The 18086-nt window shown below is 40.7% G+C and overlaps 1 protein-coding gene across 1 annotated transcript in view; it reads right to left on the reverse strand.

The window, feature by feature from the left end:
- bach2b (BTB and CNC homology 1, basic leucine zipper transcription factor 2b) overlaps positions 1–18086 on the reverse strand; it is a 298224-nt gene that overhangs the window by 37930 nt on the left and 242208 nt on the right. The window contains exon 3 of the mRNA XM_067984749.1: positions 15652–15906. Within this exon, the coding sequence (XP_067840850.1) occupies positions 15652–15906 (255 nt within the window). The remainder of the gene's footprint in view (positions 1–15651; positions 15907–18086) is intronic.

The following is an 18086-nucleotide window of genomic DNA, read 5'->3' on the forward strand; positions in this document are numbered from 1 at the left end:
TCCTCTAAATAGGCAAATCCAGATACTTGTGGCTACTTATAAAGTGCAGAGATGAAAACATTGTAACAAATTGTGACATCTGGATTTAATGTGCGTATACTAGACACAAGACTTTTATGTGCATATATAGTAGCAGATTCCCTGAGGAATTGCTCGTGATAAGTTACAGGGTATGCTGTTGTATAAGGACAGGAGTATTAATGCACAATGTATTATTCAGCTGTTAAGCTACAATTGTGTGTGATGTGGTAGGTCTCTTTAAGCCCAAAAGGTCTAACTGCAGTGCCTTCCTGAGGTCAGTGATCCGTAACTTTGTCTTGTGAAGATCTTGAACTCAATTGCAAGTCAGGGAAACCCAGCAATAACGACTGTCTTTTTCTTTTCTACCTACATTTTTTACAGTGCAACAGAAATGTACATGTGTGACATTCTGATGAACTTGTCTCACAAGTTTTATGTATACACCAGCAGATCTCCTGTGGTATTGTTCACGGTGAATCAGAGATTACTTTGTTGCAAGGGAGTGTGCAACTGGGGCAGAGATTCACATCTCCATTGAAAGAAATTGGAAAGAAGTTTGTGAGAGATCTCCTGAGAGACAGTAAAGTAAATGATTCCTGATTGGTTCCTGGTAAGCGTTTTATGCTTTCTGTTTTCTTTACTCACTGTAGATAGATAAATAAATGAATACTGCAGTACATAAATAAATCTTTGCCTTTCTCAAAGGGCTAGAAGGTACTGGAGAAAACATGGGGTTGTGGTTGAAATGTGCAAAGGCGCGTACAGAGGCGTTGTGATCTAGGAGGTAGTGGTGGAGTAATTCAAGGGGCGAGGTGGGGAGGGATGAGGCCTGGGAACACTTGGTGAGGGTGTGATCTGAAGCCTGGGAAGAAAAGTACGGTTCCAGAAGCAATGAGAGAGGGATTGGGAATGCAAGCACTGAAGAGATCTAGGAGCACTGTGGGGAAGATGGAGGCAAGAACCATTGAGGAGGCAGACCGCAGCTGGAAGCAGTCCAGGATATATGGCCAGGTCCTGAATATAGGCCAGGTCCCAAGTATTGGCCCAGATCCAGGAGCACTGAGCATAGGCCAAGTATTGAAGCAGCCAGACCCAGGAACTAAGCACATACTCAGGCTGGGAACACAATCAAGGTGCCATGTCAGGCCACAGCAGAGTAATCAGTGGTGGTGGGAAACAAAATCACAGGGAGCAGGCAAAAGGTACAACACTGCATAGAGGCTGTGAAGATGTTTCTAGATACCAACCAAGTCAGAGATGACGGAGGAGAGCGGATATGATTAGCGTCTGGTCAAGGCATTTCTTGGGAATGGCCTGGGGTGAGCACATCTAATTTAGTTTGAGCAAAGTCCTTAATTGCTGGAGCAAAATATTTTGGGGGGTCAATTTCTGCGAGGCTCCCACTCCTCCGCTGTGATTTCAGAGGAAGAGCCTTGGAAACTCCAGAAAAATAGCGTAAATGGCATTCACACCATTTTTCCGGGGCTTCCGCAGCTTTTCTGCCAATGTTACGGTGGATGAGTGCGACATCCCCTGCTGAATTTCACCCCCTTACTTCTTATATTTTTAAGTCCGCCTTCACCCTCAGCTTGCTCACTCAACATGTCAATACTTCGTAAAAAATATCACCAAAAAATATCTAATTCAGTAGTTCACAAACTTTTTGAACCAAGCCCCAACAAAAACTCTGCTTGTGCCCTTTAGCTAATAATATTATTACTGGTTATTCTGCAAAAAAGGTCTCTCACTGTACTCCTTCACTTATTTCTCTCCTCCTCCTTCACTTCTGTGTGTCTCGCTCCTCTTTTACTTCTGTCTCTCTTCCTCCATTTCTATTCATCTCTCCTTCAATTATATGTTTCTCCTCCACTTTGTCCTCCACATCTGCTCTCTCCTCCATTCCTTGTTTGCTCTCAATCACTTGTTTCACTTCTTGCTCCCACTGTCTCGCCCATCGTTTTTACTTTTCACTCTCTTGCTGTGTTTCAAACTCCTCTTGCCCTACTCCTTCACTTCTCACTCGCCTTCATTTATTTTCCTCTCTTTTTCTCAATCTTATTTTCTCTCTTCCTTCACATGGTGTTCTCTTTCTCTTTTTTCAATTACAGAAAATAGGACTAACAGTGAGTTGTTGAAATCAGTTGAAATAACACAGCATCTTTATAAAAGGGTTAAAAGGACAAACCAATCATTTAAGTTCCTTTCATCAACTTTCTTGGCAGAACTTGCAGACAAATGATGAACAAATTATTCTTAGGAGGGGAGTAGCTGCCTGACTATCACCTGATACAGCCTTTCTTGGAATTGTATAGACATTTCTACCTGAGCCTTGTCTCCAAGTCTGTTGAGGCTAGGCCAAAACCATAACTAACTGGTAAATCAAGTGTCCAATTCTTACAACCATAAACGTTTTGCCATACTGTCTCAACTATGATAAGCCGATCTGCAAGTCAGAGATACTTGCTCAAACAATGGGCAGCAAATTCCATTCACAGCAACATGCCAACAGCACCTGGCATTGCTGCCTTTGTTAAGACTATCCAGGTCAGATTATCAATTAACAGCCCAGTGATACACATTAATTTTTTCTAGCACTAGGTGATCTTGGTGAATATTTTCTGTTTGTAATCAACTATATTATTAAGTACTGCATGCTAAAAATACTTTGAAAGCTAAGAGTAGAAGTCATTCTCCCAGCATGCAGTTCTAGAAGCCACTTTGAAGCAGATGTCAGAGCTTCTCAGACTGATAAAAGGTGGGAAGTGGTGCTCCACAGGGATCGGTGCTCGGACCATTGTTGTTCACAATTTACATTAACGATTTGGAATCGGGAATCAGAAGTACAATTTCAAAATTTGCGGACGACACCAAATTGGGGAGTGTAGTTAATACAAAGGAAGAATGCGTCAAAATGTAACAAGACACTAATAAACTTGCAGAATGGTCGTGTAATTGACAAATGAATTTCAATATAAGTGTGAGGTGATGCATTTTGGTAGGAAGAATAAGGAGGCCACATACCGCTTGGATAATAAGAGTCTAAACGGGGTAGAGGAGCAGAGGGATCCCGGGGTACAGATACAAAAATCACTAAAAGTAGCGACACAGACTATAAAAGAAGGCAAATCAAGCACTGGGGTTTGTTTCTGGAGGGATAGAATTAAAAAGCAGAGAAGTTATGTTAAACTTGTATAGAACCTTGGTTAGACCACATTTGGAGTACTATGCACAGTTCTGATCTCCATATTATAAAAAGGATATAGAGGCATCGGAGAGGGTGCAAGAGAGATTCACAAGGATGATACCAGAACTGAGAGGATATATCAGGAAAGGCTGAACAGGCTGGGACTCTTTTCTAGAGAAAAGAGAAGGCTGAGGGATGACCTGATAGAGGTTTTTAAGATAATGAAAGGGTTTGATAGGGTAGACGTAGAGAAAATGTTTACACTTGTGGGGAGTCCAAAACTAGAGGTCATAAATATAAAAGAGTCGTTAATAAATCCAATAGGGAATTCAGAAGAAACATTTTTACCCAAAGAGTGGTAAGAATGTGGAACGCGCTACCACAAGGAGTAGCTGAGGCAAATAGCATAGATGCATTTAAGGGGAAGCTAGATAAGTACAAAAGAGAGAAAGGAATAGAAGGGTATCCTGATAGGGCTAGGTAAAGTAGAGAAGGAGGAGGCTCATGTGGAGCATAAACGCGGCATAGACCAGTTGGGCTGAATGGCCGGTTTCTGTGCTGTAGTTTTGATGTAACTCAATGCAAGCTTTCTTCATAATTATTATTATAATTGCTGATATCATTCTAGTGAAGCTTCATAGTATGCTATCCATGGCACTAATAACCTTTCTATAAAGGGTTGTCCAGTACTACATTCAATATTCCAATTGTAGCCTAACCATTATCTTAAACAAATTCAAAATCACTTCCTTGCTTTAATGTTCACTGTCCCAGAATCCCATTTGCTCTTTCAATAGTCTTTTTTTCCTGCACTCCTAAATCTCTCTGCTCCTTTATTCTGTTAAGATTCTTACTGCTTAGGGTATACCTCCATTTATTGAAAATTCACAGCATTTGTTGATCAACATTTTATACATCAATATTTTCAAATAATACACTGAATTACAGTTTTACAATTTACAATTTTTCTCTCTCATATTCACTGATCAGTTGTGCATTTCTCCAATTTATTTTTGTACTTTACTTTAGATTTCTATTTCTATTCTTGCAATGTTCTTATTAATTTCACTACTTGATTATTACTTTTTAATAATTTCCAGGTTTCCTGTTTTCTAAATGTATCTTCAGATAAGTTACAGTGCTATTCGCAGTATTATAAATTACTCTGTATGTGGCGTACAATGCAGTACCACCAAAGCACTGCCAGGACCTCCACACTTTAGATGCTACATATGGCTGCGCCCAAATAAACTGATCCTATACTATAATGCAAGGTCAATTTATTAAACCATTTCTGTTGCACTCCTGGCGGGCTTTCGTCGTCACGTGGGCCAGGTGTCATAATATTGGGCACCAGCAGCCATTATAGGGCCACTGGATGCCCTTATAGTGCCATTTTTTTCAGCCACGGGGCACAAAATTTCCATTGAAAGATTTATCATTGAAGGCCTCGAGAAAGCTGGTCAGGAGTGGTGACCACCTAAGACTGAAGCTATTTAAGCAAGCCTTCCTTTTAGCACCCTTTGGAAATGGGCACTTGACAGTGGAGCGCTGCTTAGATGTTTATGCCCCATTATGGAGAGGCCCCTAATCTACATGAGGCCTTGCGTATAGTATGCGTGCAGGCTCCCAACTATGTGCTGGCCGTCTGCATTGGCAAATGGTGAACAGGGCCTGCAGTGGGTGTCAGGCCTCCCTGCTCGGTAATACATGGCTTTCGTACTCAAAGCACAACTACGCTTCGGGCAACAAAGATCACTCCTATGAATGAGATAAAAACTTAAAAGCTCATAAAGTTTATTTGCACTACACACATGGACTGGCTAATGGTGAGCTGTGACTGATAGGATATGTTTCCCTCTGGTCAGCTGGTTTGAAACAAACCCAGCACTCACCAGAGCTTATGCTAAAGCTTTAAAAATCCAAGAAAATATCATTTAAAAATAAGACCATAAAAACATAAGAGACAGGAGCAGGAGTAGGCCATTTGGCCCTTCGAGCCTGCTCCGCCATTCAATGAGATCATGGCTGATCTGATTTTTACCTCAACTCCACTTTCCCACCTTTTCCTCATATCCTTTGACTCCCTTGCTGATCAAAAATTTGTCTAACTCAGCCTTGAATGTATTCAATGACTCAGCCTCCACAGCTTTTTGGGGTAAAGAATTCCAAAAATTCAGGACCCTCTGGGAGAAGAAATTCCTCCTCATTTCCATCTTAAACGGGTGACCCCTTATTCTGAGACAATGCCCCCTAGTTTTAGATTCCCCCATGAGGGGTAATATCCTCTCAGCATCTACCCTATCGAGTCCCCTCAGAATCTTGTATGTTTCAATAAGATCTCCTCTCATTCTTCTAAACTCCAATGAGTATAGACCCAACCTGTTCAATCTTTCCTCATAAGACAACCCTTCCATACCCGGAATCAACCTAGTGAACCTTCTCTGAACTGCCTCCAATGCAAGTATGTCCTTCCTTAAATAAGGGCACCAGAACTGTACACAGTACTCCAGGTGTGGTCTCACCTGCATCCTGTACTGTTGTAGCATGATTTCCCTGCTTTTATACTCCATCCTCCTAGAAATAAAGGCCAATATTCCGTTTGCCTTCTGGATTACCTGCTGCACCTGTATGTTGACTTTTTGTGTTTCATGCACGAGGACACCCAGATCCCTCTGTACCGCAGCATTTTGTAGTATTTCTCCATTCAAATAATATTTTGCTTTTAAGAAAAAAATACATTTCTGCGGTACTACAAAATCATGCTATGTGGCATTTTACACATGTTCATGAATACAATCGCATTGAGTTTACATAACCCAGGAGCCCCTGTTGTTTAAAGGTCCAACAATACTTGATGGCATATTTTTTCCACTAATTTATTCGGTTATCTATGACCTCTAGTTACTGGATTGTTTATCAAAAAGAAAGCCACACTCAAATGTTCCTCTGACTCAGACCTTTGTGCAGCCTCCCTCTCCTTTCTCCCCATCACTGGTGGCAGAAACTTCTGCTCCCCTAGACCTACTCTTTGGAAGTCGCTCTCTAAACCTCTCTGCCTCTGCACCTCTCTATCTATCTTTAAAAAACCATTTCTGTGACCTAGTTTTCGCTCATCCCTCTTAATCTCTTCCTTCCTCTCATTGTCTATTTTCAATACACCTATTTGTGTAGTGCACTGGGACATTCAAAGGCACTATATAAATACAAGTTGTTGAATATAAAGGTGCCTTAATTTAAAATCACAACATTTTAGGGAGGTTAATGTAGGTCTTCTTTATGCTTCTAAATGGGAATTTTTTCCCGCCATTCAATCTTTGAAGTATACTCCTCATACAATTAATAGACCTGATTATTTGCAGCAGAAATTATGTTAGATGATTTTCATCGTAATCTACAAGCTGAATAGATAAATGTAATATTTTAAACAAAACTTATTTCACTGTTATCATTTCCACAAAATTAGTCATTGCTGTTATGTCTGGATTAGTACTTCGGCTGAAGGCATGGAGCAGAATTTCCAAGGACAACAATTCACAACAATGGGCCATCGCCAATTTATACTCCACTAGCTTAATATAAGTCTCTGAATGTATGTAATTTTTGTAACATAATACTTTCAAATTATATCGTCCTAATATTATACGGTGTATAAAGAGAACAATATATACCTGGGAGTAATTAGAAGGTAGCAATCTCACGAGAGTAGGTTACTTTAGAATTTTAATGTATTTTAGAACAATGTTATCAATATGTTGTTCACACAATTTTTTGTATTAAAATAAGTTGTCACCTGAACCCCAAGGCAAAATTAAAGCTTTTAGTTTATCCTATTTACGTATTTACATTGCAATTAGTGGTTTAACAGAAAATCAGTACTATTTTACTAGAAAGGGATGAAAATAAATAACAGCTTCATTATTGTATCTGTTTTTCTCCACCAAGGTAATTTGAATTTAAGGGCAAAGTTTTATTCCATTTTGAGATTCTCTTTTGTGAATGATGGATGTCAAGTTGGACACTGATGATGGGTGGTACATTCTTTGCAGCTGATCCATGCAGGATCCTGACTGAATGATTAATTGTGCTGACATGAACACTGCAATTCTATTGAGTGATTTTTCCACTGTTGATTAGTAATGAGAAGTAACTATATTATAAGCCATTAAATTGCTGTCTCCAAAATACAGCAATGCCTATCACTTTATAGGACAAGGAAAAGACAAGAAAATTAAAAGTTTTTTTTTTACTTTGTAAGGATGTAAGTTTATCCATAAAACTGTAGAACTGCTGAATTTTTCTGCAGTTTAGCCTCAAACAGCAAGTTTAGCAGTACAGTAACTGGGTCGGCTCCAGTACAACTGAAGTCAACACAACATTCTAGAATCCAGTGTGCCAATGCTACCCGTTGCAATCATCCTAACTTACCTACCACCTACCTACTAGTATAGGGATAAATCCACAGGCTGGCAAATATAATGTGTGTTAACTATAACCTGATCATAAACACTGGACTCCCTGGCTTCCTTTGAGAAACAAACAGTGTAAAGCATCACAGTGCATGCATGCTATGAAAGAGTGCATGCATGTGCTGCACATACACAGTGATACTCCAAGTTTCAGGAAGCCAACACTTCCAGTTATTTGTAGCCATGATAACCTGACCATTGTAAGTGGGCCTCATATTTGGTGCATCTAACAGGTATTATCTAAGTTAGAGTAACAAATATACTGACAATATTATGTTAATAAATTGTCAGATTTGAATGGTTTGGATCCTTCTTATTGTGTCTATTAGGAATATCAGCCTCCATTGGCTACTTAGAGAAACAGCTAACTCTAAACCTGCTTGGGACTAAGTTACCACTTTCATCAAGCACGCCAACTCCACTGCTTTGCGTTTACAATATTATCTGAACCTGTGAATGAGTTATATCCTCAACTCTCACTCTCTGGTATTGTAAACAATTTTACAACACCAAGTTATAGTCCAGCAATTTTAAAATAAAATTGCTGGACTATAACTTGGTGTTGTAAAATTGTTTACAATTGTCAACCCCAGTCCATCACCGGCATCTCCACATCTCTGGTATTGGTTATTCTATGTACATTTAAATGTATATTTATCACATGGAGGATGATAATTGTAACCGTAAATTCGAAAGCCACAGTTTGATACCTAGCGCAGGCTTAAGAAAAATGGCAAAGGATCAGGATTCTTCTCGTTCATTCCCTCCGTAATTCCGGTAGGAGTGCGGTAGAAGGGTTGAAAATGAAGCTGGAATCCAGTTATGCTGAATGTCAGAGTGCCCATGTCCCTAGCCTCCTAAGGGTTCAGTGGATCCTCCACAACAGGCCGCTTGACTGGTGGTTGAGGGAACCACCTTAGGGGTTCAGGCCAGAAATGGAGCCTGGACCCCAGAGGAAGGCCCTTTTTCAAAAAAAAAATGTAGGAACTGCCCTTACAAAATGATTCGATGGGTAGTTCCAATCTTTCTGGGGGCGTAGTCTGCCATCCCCACCCTCGGCAGTATTCAGCTGGACCTTCCAGCCTCCCCAGGATGGCAGGTGCCTGCCTCTGGAATGCAAATTAGAGAAATTTGTGCCTTTCTTCCTATAACTATTTCTGTTACCATCAATTTTTTTTGTCTTTCTGTCTCAGTTTTGCTCTTTCTTTACTCTTTTTCTCTCTCCACATGACTCTCACACACCTTTTCTCATTGTTGTTTCTGTATCTCTACGGGCTCAATTTTGAAATGGTGGCGGGTTGGCAGCAGGTGGTCGGGGGGGGGGGGGGGGTGGTGAAGGTGCATGTGGCAAACCCGCATAAACAAAGCTTACCGTTTCCGACACAATCGCATCGTAATTGATGTTAAAGTTCTCTCCGGTTTCGGGCAGGCTGGCTGCCGACAGGAGCTGCAATGCGAGGGGGGGAGACAGAGAGAGCGAGAGAGCAAGACGTCATCTGGCACTGGAATGGAAGATCAGGGCGGGGGGGAGGAGAGGGGAAGATCGAGGGGACATCGGGGAGGTGGAGGGGGAAATCCTTGGGACATTGGGGGGATGTAGAGGGGGAGATCGGGGGGACATCGAGGGGTGCAGAGGGGGAGATCGGGAGGGGGGGGTTGAAGAGGGGGAGATCGGAGAGGGAGACATTGGACATCAGAGCAGGGTGGAAAGGTAGGTTGATTTTGTGTTTAATTTATTTCGTTTCTTTTTGTCTGATCCGGCCCTTCATGCAGGCGTGAATCAGAAACTGTGGGAAAGCTGTCCAGGTAAGTTTAAAATTGTTCTAACTACCTACTATGTCACAAGTAAAGTGCCTTAAGTACCTCAATGAGGTACATTTGGCTCTTTAACTATCATCCCGCCGGCTTTAATTGCCGGCGGGACTTCCGAATTCGGGACGCCCGCGCGCACACAGGTGCATCCGTGGGGAACTCGGAAGTCGGCGGGTTGGAACTGGCTTCCAAACTCGCTCTGCATTTCTGCAATTTTCTCAGCCCCCCCGCCCCCACAATTTACGTGCAAAATTGAACCCTATATGTCTGACTCATTTTTTCACTTTTTCCTCTCCCTTTCTCTGAAAGCAACCTCTCCCACACACATATATTTATGAAAAAAGATAGAATCCACATACATGAGAGATATTTCTTTATTCGAGTGTTACTTAAAATGAAATATTTCTGATAACACAGCTGCTGGCCCAGTTTACAAAATAAAATTGAAAATTAAGTGATCTGGTGTTAGCTAAATTAAAAGGGCTCAAGATTGAAAAGGCAGCAGGGTCAGATTTAATCTTTTTTAGCTTGCTCAAGAGAGGTGGGGTAGTGGCAGATGATTGGAAGGAAGCACATGTGATCTCCTTATTCAAAGCGGAATTAAAATCTAATCCTGAAAACTACAGACCAGTCATTCATACCTCTGCGGTGGGCCAGTTAATGGAAAGAATGATAAGAAATGTTACAAATGAGCATTTAGAACATACAGGAAATATAGGGAATACTCAACATGGTTTTACAACAACAACAATAACTTCCATTTATATACGAACATATGAATTAAGAGCAGGAGTAGGCCATTCGGCCCCTCGAGCCTGTTCTGCCATTTGATAAGATCATGGCTGATCTGATTGTGACCTCAACCCTACTTTCCTGTCTACCTACTATAACCGTTGACTCCCTTGATAATCAGCAATCTATCGAACTCAGCCTTAAAAATATTCAATGACCCTGCCTCCACCGCTCTCTAGGGAAGGGAGTTCCACAGACTCATGACCCTCTGAGAGAAAAAATGTCACCTCATCTCCGTCTTAAATGGGAGACCCCTTATTTTTAAATTGTGACCCCTATTTCTAGTCTCTCCCACAAGGGGAAACATCCTCTCAGCATCTACCCCTTCAAGTCCCCTCAGGATCTTATATGTTTCAATAAGATCACCTCTCATTCTCCTAAACTCCAGTGTATACAGGCCCAACTTGTCCAACCTTTCCTCACAAGATAACCCCCTCATCCCAGGAATCAGTCGAGTGAACCTTTTCTGAACCCCCTCTAAAGCAATTATGTCCTTTTTTAAATAAGGAGAACAGAACTGCACACAGTATTCTAGATGTGGTCTCACCAATGCCCTGTACAACTGTAGCAAAACATCTCTACTTTTATATTCCATTCCCCTTGCAATAAATGACAACATTCAATCTAGGGCCTTTAAAGTAGTAAAACGTCCCAACGCACTTCACAGGAGCATTATCAAGCAAAATTTGACACTGAGCCACCTAAGGAGATATTAGGGCAGGTGACCAAAAGCTTGGTCAAAGAGTTGGTTTTAAGGAGCGATGTAAAGGAGGAGAGAGAGGTGGAGAGGCGGAGAGGTTTAGGGAGGGAATTCCAGATCTTAGGGCCCTGCCAGCTGAAAGCAGAATTCACGTTCAACAAACCTGATCCAGTTTTTTGAAGAGGTGACTGGATCAAGGAAACTCAATAAACAACAACATAAACATTCATTTGTAGATCACCTTTAACATAGAAAGATGTCCCAAGGCAGAAGGAATTTCCGCAGAGGCTGTCCCAATCTCCTGCAGTAACTTCAGCAGGAGATCAGGGGAACACCACCCCTCGCGCCCCCCCCCCCCCACCCCCCCCCCCCCACCCCCCCCCCCCCCGCCCAAGAGAAAATCGTAAACGCTTAGCCATTTGTGTTGTTTTTCGGGGAGTTCTGCAATCTCACAACAGAGATATAAAAGGAGGTCAGGACAACTTCAGCAGATATTCAGGGCAATCCTTTTTTCCCCCTCCTTTTCCTGCTGTTTTTTTTCCCTTCCCTCCTCTTCTCATGAAAGCATTGACTCTTTAGTGGGGCATGGTTCCTCTGGCACCAATCACCCTCTAGTACCTCACAAATGTTCATGTATGATCTTAGACGGTGAGTGGTGGCAGCTTATTTTACCATAGAAGGGTCACATCCAAATCCAATTAGCCCTCGCCTGACACCCACACACGCTCACTTCCAACAGGGGTCACTGGACAATGGTCCCTAACCTAGGGAACTGAGGTCAATCATAGTGCCCCTGCTGCCATCCTGGCTGAGGTCAACTAACTTATCACAGATGAGAGATTGAATCTGGCATCTTCCAGGTCATTATGGCTCAGCTACTCACCATCTTAACCAGCTGAGCTATCAGAAGAGTTGAGACTCTTTTTCAGGCATTTTCTACTCTTTCCTATCCAGAGTCTATTCAAGCTGCATTTCATTCCCTGACAAAGTGTGGACAGCGGACAATCTGTTCCCAGGCCTTTGCCAATGCTACTCTCATATCAGCTACTAGGAAGTGTAAAAGCAGTCTGAGGTGATGCATGTGGTAATATTCTCTCTCTCTCTCATTTTCCTTTATAGCCTCTACTCAACACCTCCTCAATATGTCACAGCTGAGATCGGTAACTAAGTGAATGGAAGGCCATAGATATAAACTATGTCCAGTCCTCCAAACGTGCAGAAATTCTATCTACATTTTTATAAAAGACTAAGAGAAAATCTTCAGAAAATTGAACTAAACAAAAATAAACTATCACATACAAATTAATATCCTTTCCTCCAACATTCTTAGAGCAGATCATTGCAGAGCACAAATGTACGTTAATCACTAGTCTAACTATACTGTAGTCAATTTTTTGCTTGCATTGCCAGCAGAACTTTAAAAGAGCTTTGTGTCATAATTTATGTTGTCAGTAGAATCACTAATATTGTAACAATCTGCCACTAAAATATATAAAAATGAAATTATTATTTTCTTTTTAAAATTCAATTCTTTTAATTAATTTTTTAATGTAGATTTGTGCTCATCAAAGTCGGTGCTCAGGAAACAACCTTAAACAAACATCCCAACTGTGCATTTTTTCACTCTCTACAACAACCATCCTTATGTTCTCTTAAATAAGATTTCCTATTCAGTGCCAATTTGTGCCATATTTTAGGCAGGTTGTACTGTCAACTGCACCCACTTTGAAATCGTCCATCTGCATTTCAAATAGGGCCCGGCAGTTAGCAAACAGATGAGATTTCATCCCAACAGTCTCAACTGGATTTAAATCCAGGTCCCGGAGTTGAAAAGACTGTGGGGTAGATTTTCAACTTCACCCATGGGCGATAATCTGGTGGAGCGGATTGCCTTCCCGTTATAGAACCGGTCCGATTTGCGTTCCATTATGGAATGAAAATTGGGCGGGGTCTATAACGGGTGGGTGAACCATCTTCCAGATTGCCGCCCATGCGGTGAAAACAAGAATTTACCTCTCTGTGCTTCTACTATGAACAACCCTGTTGCAGGATCCAGTTTTCTGCTACATTTATCTAAATTTTGCATCACTTTTGCAGGCAAGCAATTTTTTTTGCCGTATCAAGTAAGTTACCAAAAATTATGTTGAAGCTGACAGTATAAACTGGTTCAACTAGATACATTTCTGGAGGGAAAAGAGAATGGGATTTGGCAGAAAAGCAGGTAAATGGGAGTTGAGATTAAATCAAAAAGGGATGGGCTTGCTGGGCATAATAGCCATTTCCTGTTCTTAAAATACATATATTCTTATGTTAAGTTGAATTCACTTTGTTCCTAATTTATGCTTTCACTGTTGGTGACTATTTTAACTGGTGACAGAGGATGTACATCTTCAACTTATAAATTACTCTCAGCCATGTTATTGTATGAATGTTTAATATAATCGACAACAAAAAAAAACTTGCATTTATACAGTGCTTTTAACATAGAAAAACATCCCAAGGCTACACAGAAGTGCTATCAGACAAAAATTGCCACCAAGCCAAAGAAGGAGATATTAGGAGTGGTGACTAAACCATGGTTAAAGAGGTAGATTTTAAGTAGGGTCTTAAAGGAGGAGATGGCGGTGGAGAGGCAGAGACGTTTAGTGAGGGAATTCCAAAGCTTAAAGCCTAGGAGGCTGAAGGCATAAATCCAGTGGTGGGGCAAAGGGAGTGTGGGATTGCATGAGGCCAGAATTGGAGGAATGCAGATTTCTCAGAACACTGTACAGCCAGAGGAGGTTCCAGAGGTAGGGAGGCCATAGGGGATTTGAACATGAAGATGAGAATTTTAAATTTATGGTATTAGGGGACCGGAAGCCAAAGTAGCATAGAGGTGATGGGTGAGTGCCACCTGTGCGGGACAGGATACGGGCAGCAGAGTTTTGGTGAGCTGAAGTTTATGGAGGGTGGACGATGGGAGGCCAGCCAGGAGAGCAATGGTATAGCCATCTGGAGGTGACAAAGGCCTGGAAGAGGGTTTCAACAGATGGGCTGAGGCTGGGGAGAAGGCGGTCTTTGTGATAGAGAGGATGTGGGTTTGGAAGCTCAGCTCAGGCTCAGATAGGACGCCGAGGTTGCGAACAGTCTGCTTTAACTTGCGGCAGTGCTCACAGAAGGGGAATGGAATTAGTAACTTTAACTGGAGGAAATTACAGCTCAATAAGACTGGATGTCGGAGAAGCAGGCTGACATCACAGAGGCAATGGAGGGGTTGAGAGAGGTGATGGAGCAGTAGAGTTGAGTGTCGTCAGCGTACGTGTGGAACCTGATGCCATGTCTTCAGATGATATCGCCGAGAAGCAACATGTAAGTAATACCAAGCATTTTCTGGGGTTTTCATTCCCATCCGCTGAAGTTGCAGTGGATGAGTAGGAGAGCCCTTGCAGAATCTGACCCCCTTAATATTTAAAAGTACCACCATTATTCTTTTTCGGGTCAATTTTAACTGGTGAAAAGATCAAGTGGTAATTTCTGGGGATTGAATAGTTAACTAAAAAAGTGCAAAACACCTTGCCAAGGGGTGACTAACTTTCAAAACATTTTAATGAAAATTATTTTCTCTTAAGCTATGAAAAAAAAAATCTAGGAACTTAATTCCTAGATGTGTCTCAAATACCAAAAACATATGCTTTAAGTCACACCTTTACACAACTTGTTTATGATGTGTGAACCTGGGATATGACTTATGCATCAGCATGAGCAATACTTTTACATTTACTCACCTAGCGTACAAGTCATGAACAGAACCTTTAAAGTATTGCCACTAAATATATAGGATTTTATGGTAATATGTTTTAAATCTTCTTTTTGGGTTTTCTCAATTGTTTTGATTCTCCAAAGTCAGAATTAAAAACCAAAAAACTGAAGTTTTTGATTTGACACCAGTAATTGCAGCTGAAGCTAAGCCTCAGTTCCAATTCTACTTTTTTACTCAAACGAATCCTTAAAACATGCATTTACTATCTTCAACCTAGATTGGACTACAGCAAAAAATAGCAACAGATTAAGAAACAGCCATAACTGCTACTTTCTTAAAATTCTGTGTATGATTGCTCTCCCCAGCAAAGAGCTGGCACAAACACAATGGGCTGAATGGCTTCCTGTGCTCGACATTTATATGGTTCTTCTACAAAGGTAAGACTTCCCCTATTTTTTGCAGCTCCGGCAAAGGGAATATGGAACATATCTGGTCCCATGTCCCTGCCCTTAGGGTGGCTTTTAGGAGGTGCATGAGCCTAGCATGGGGAGGATTTTCTTGCAACTTTTCCTCCCTGCACAACGCAATGAGATGGCTGAGACTTAGAATTCAGCAGGATGTGGGGGTTTATAATTACAAACCCATATCCCATCGATCTGTAGTGGCAAACATTGGTGCTCCAAAACATTGCACCATTGCATCTCCAGTACTGTAGTGCAAATCTACACTATTGTATATATTTTTACCTCCAGTTGCAATGTTAAAATCAAACATAACAAAAATAACTTGTTAAGATAAACTGGATTTTGCTATTTTAAGCATCAAGAAAAGAATAACATAATGTTGTATGGAGCATTCTGATGCCACATTTCCTGCAACAACTAGGATCTGAATAAACAACATCCTATGTGTAAAGCAAGTTACTGCGACATACCTCCTCAGGCAGGGTGATAACCAGTTCATGTTCCGTTTGTCCGATCAAAGTCTGTAAGAAGTACTCGCTGCACGCTGCCAGGACAGCCCGATGGGCACGGAATTCCTTCCTCTCCACCAGTACAGTCACATCGCAGAGGATATCCTGCTTACGCTGGTCGTTGAGGCACAGGAGGATATTTGTACAATGCACTGTTGACTCATACACATACATCGGTGATTCAGGCTTCTCATCCACAGACATTCCGTTCAGACCCTAAAAAAGAAATGAAGCAGACACTGGATTAATACTACACTGCATGGTTAAAAAGGTACATTTTTAAAAATGTTTCACAATCGCCGTGCAACCGTTTTTGGAGTTTCTTCACTTTTTATTCTAGATATGTTTGGTTTCCATGTTTCAAACTATGCCTGAAAGTGTGCCCTAGGTCTAAGAGAGAGTGTTTTCACTTGCCCAGATATCCAGGTAAATTTGTTGCATGCGTCGGAAAAAACAGAGAACCCTCTTCAGTTTATATCAGCTACTGGTTTTATCCAGGTATTTTCAGGTGATCCTACTTGCTTTGTATGGTGGCAGAAAAATATTACACTCGACTTATGCAGTAGAAAAAAATAAATAGTTCCCAACTGCTGTGCTAAACTATGATAGAAGTGATATCCTAGCACAATGGTTCTTTTCATACCATTTTCTTACCATCTACAGAAGCTATCTGGCCTGACCATCTCTCTTAAAAGGCTACAGACAACCTCACTGATTTGAAAAAAACAGATTGACATACTTCAAAAAATTGATCGGACCAAGCAGATTTTTTAAACAATACTGTCCATTAATTTTTTAAAAAGCTGTCAATCAAACACATATTTGAACAAATCCCATAGATCTTTGTATTTGAATTGAATTATTTGGCCCCGCCCCCTCAGACATCGGGTGCAGATGAAGTGTAAAATATGTAACAGCTGCATCAAATGAAGCTTGGATATGATGGATAACATTCCAACTTTGTATTTCCAGCAGGATGTCCTGCCCGCCAAGGGTGCACACCTGAAATTCTGGCTCATTTTGCACAATTTTCCAACCATTGAAAATAATGGATGGAAAATTGGGCGCAATATGCACCAGGATTTACGATATTTGGCAAGTCAGAAAATTATCTCTATGATTCCTTGAACAAAATTGTTTTTCTTTGGGTGAAGCTGCAGGCACAAACCTATGTTCCAACAGTGAAACACATTGATACTTCAGTACTACGTGCCTCCATGTTGCTCTCAATAAGTCATTTATAATTGCAGCATTTACAGTAAAATACTAACAAAGAAGTTCCAAGCAGTAAATAGAAACAGTAAAAGCATACTTCCTACAGTTCAATATTAGCTGTGAAGATCAAAACTACTTAACGATAGAAAATCTTAACGATTAAATCTTGATATATACAAAATATATTATATATCTTAGCAGTTATCATGTTGACATAAGTGTGAGGTCTAATGGCAAAAACAAGAGAGCCCCTTCTGTGGCTTTATACTAATTTTCTATTATAGTTAGCTATCAAATAAATGATCAAAAATATTCACTTACTACAGCTGAAAGTAACTACAAAATTTGCAGTGGGAAAAAAAGCATGCAAAAAAGTTCCCAATTAATGGCTAAGTACTGCAACTGCCGCTCATTTATCACTTACACAAGGCTCTCTAAACATTTCCATCATGTAAATGAGTTTACATTTATGACAAGTCCTGTCACTGTTGTGCGAAGGCTGGTCGGTGGGAATGGGAAGTCTACCAGTGTGTATTCTGCTTCAAACACTCAATGTGCGTACTACGCTCCTGCACAGGATAATGAACTAAGATGCTTCTTGACAAGAAGAAGAAAGTGTATTTGATATAATCTGAATATAACAAGTCAGGTAAAGGCAAATGCAAACGAGAAATGAGCAACATGCACAACCTCCCTCCCCAACCATGCATATGTATAATAAGAACGGAGGATTTAAAAATTCAATCTAAAAGGAGTCAAAATGCAACAGGGAGAAGGCACATAGAGCCATGCAAATTTCATTGAGGCCTAAAAGTGCCCAATTTTCACAATATTTTAGCACAAAATAAGTTTCTATTATTTAATTGTTTATGCACTTTTTCAAGTATGGAAATTTTGTTAGCAGAGTGCTGGTCATTTCAGCATGGCCAAAATTAACATAATGTATAATTGTTGGGTTTGTAATTAAGTACCAGTAAAAAACTACCACCATGCTAATTTTTAAATAATTCCAGTACCTTGTGAGAAATCTCTTATACCCTTTGTTAAGATCTAACGAAGTCAACTTATTAAAGGTCACAGACAGTATTTGTGGGGATGTATTTAAATTCACTTTTCAACTCACTAGTGTAGGAACCAAAAGACTAATGATCAAAAATTCCATATCAAGTTTGTAAAAATGT

This window comes from Heptranchias perlo, chromosome 5 (genome assembly GCF_035084215.1).
Source record: "Heptranchias perlo isolate sHepPer1 chromosome 5, sHepPer1.hap1, whole genome shotgun sequence".
NCBI lineage: Eukaryota > Metazoa > Chordata > Chondrichthyes > Hexanchiformes > Hexanchidae > Heptranchias > Heptranchias perlo.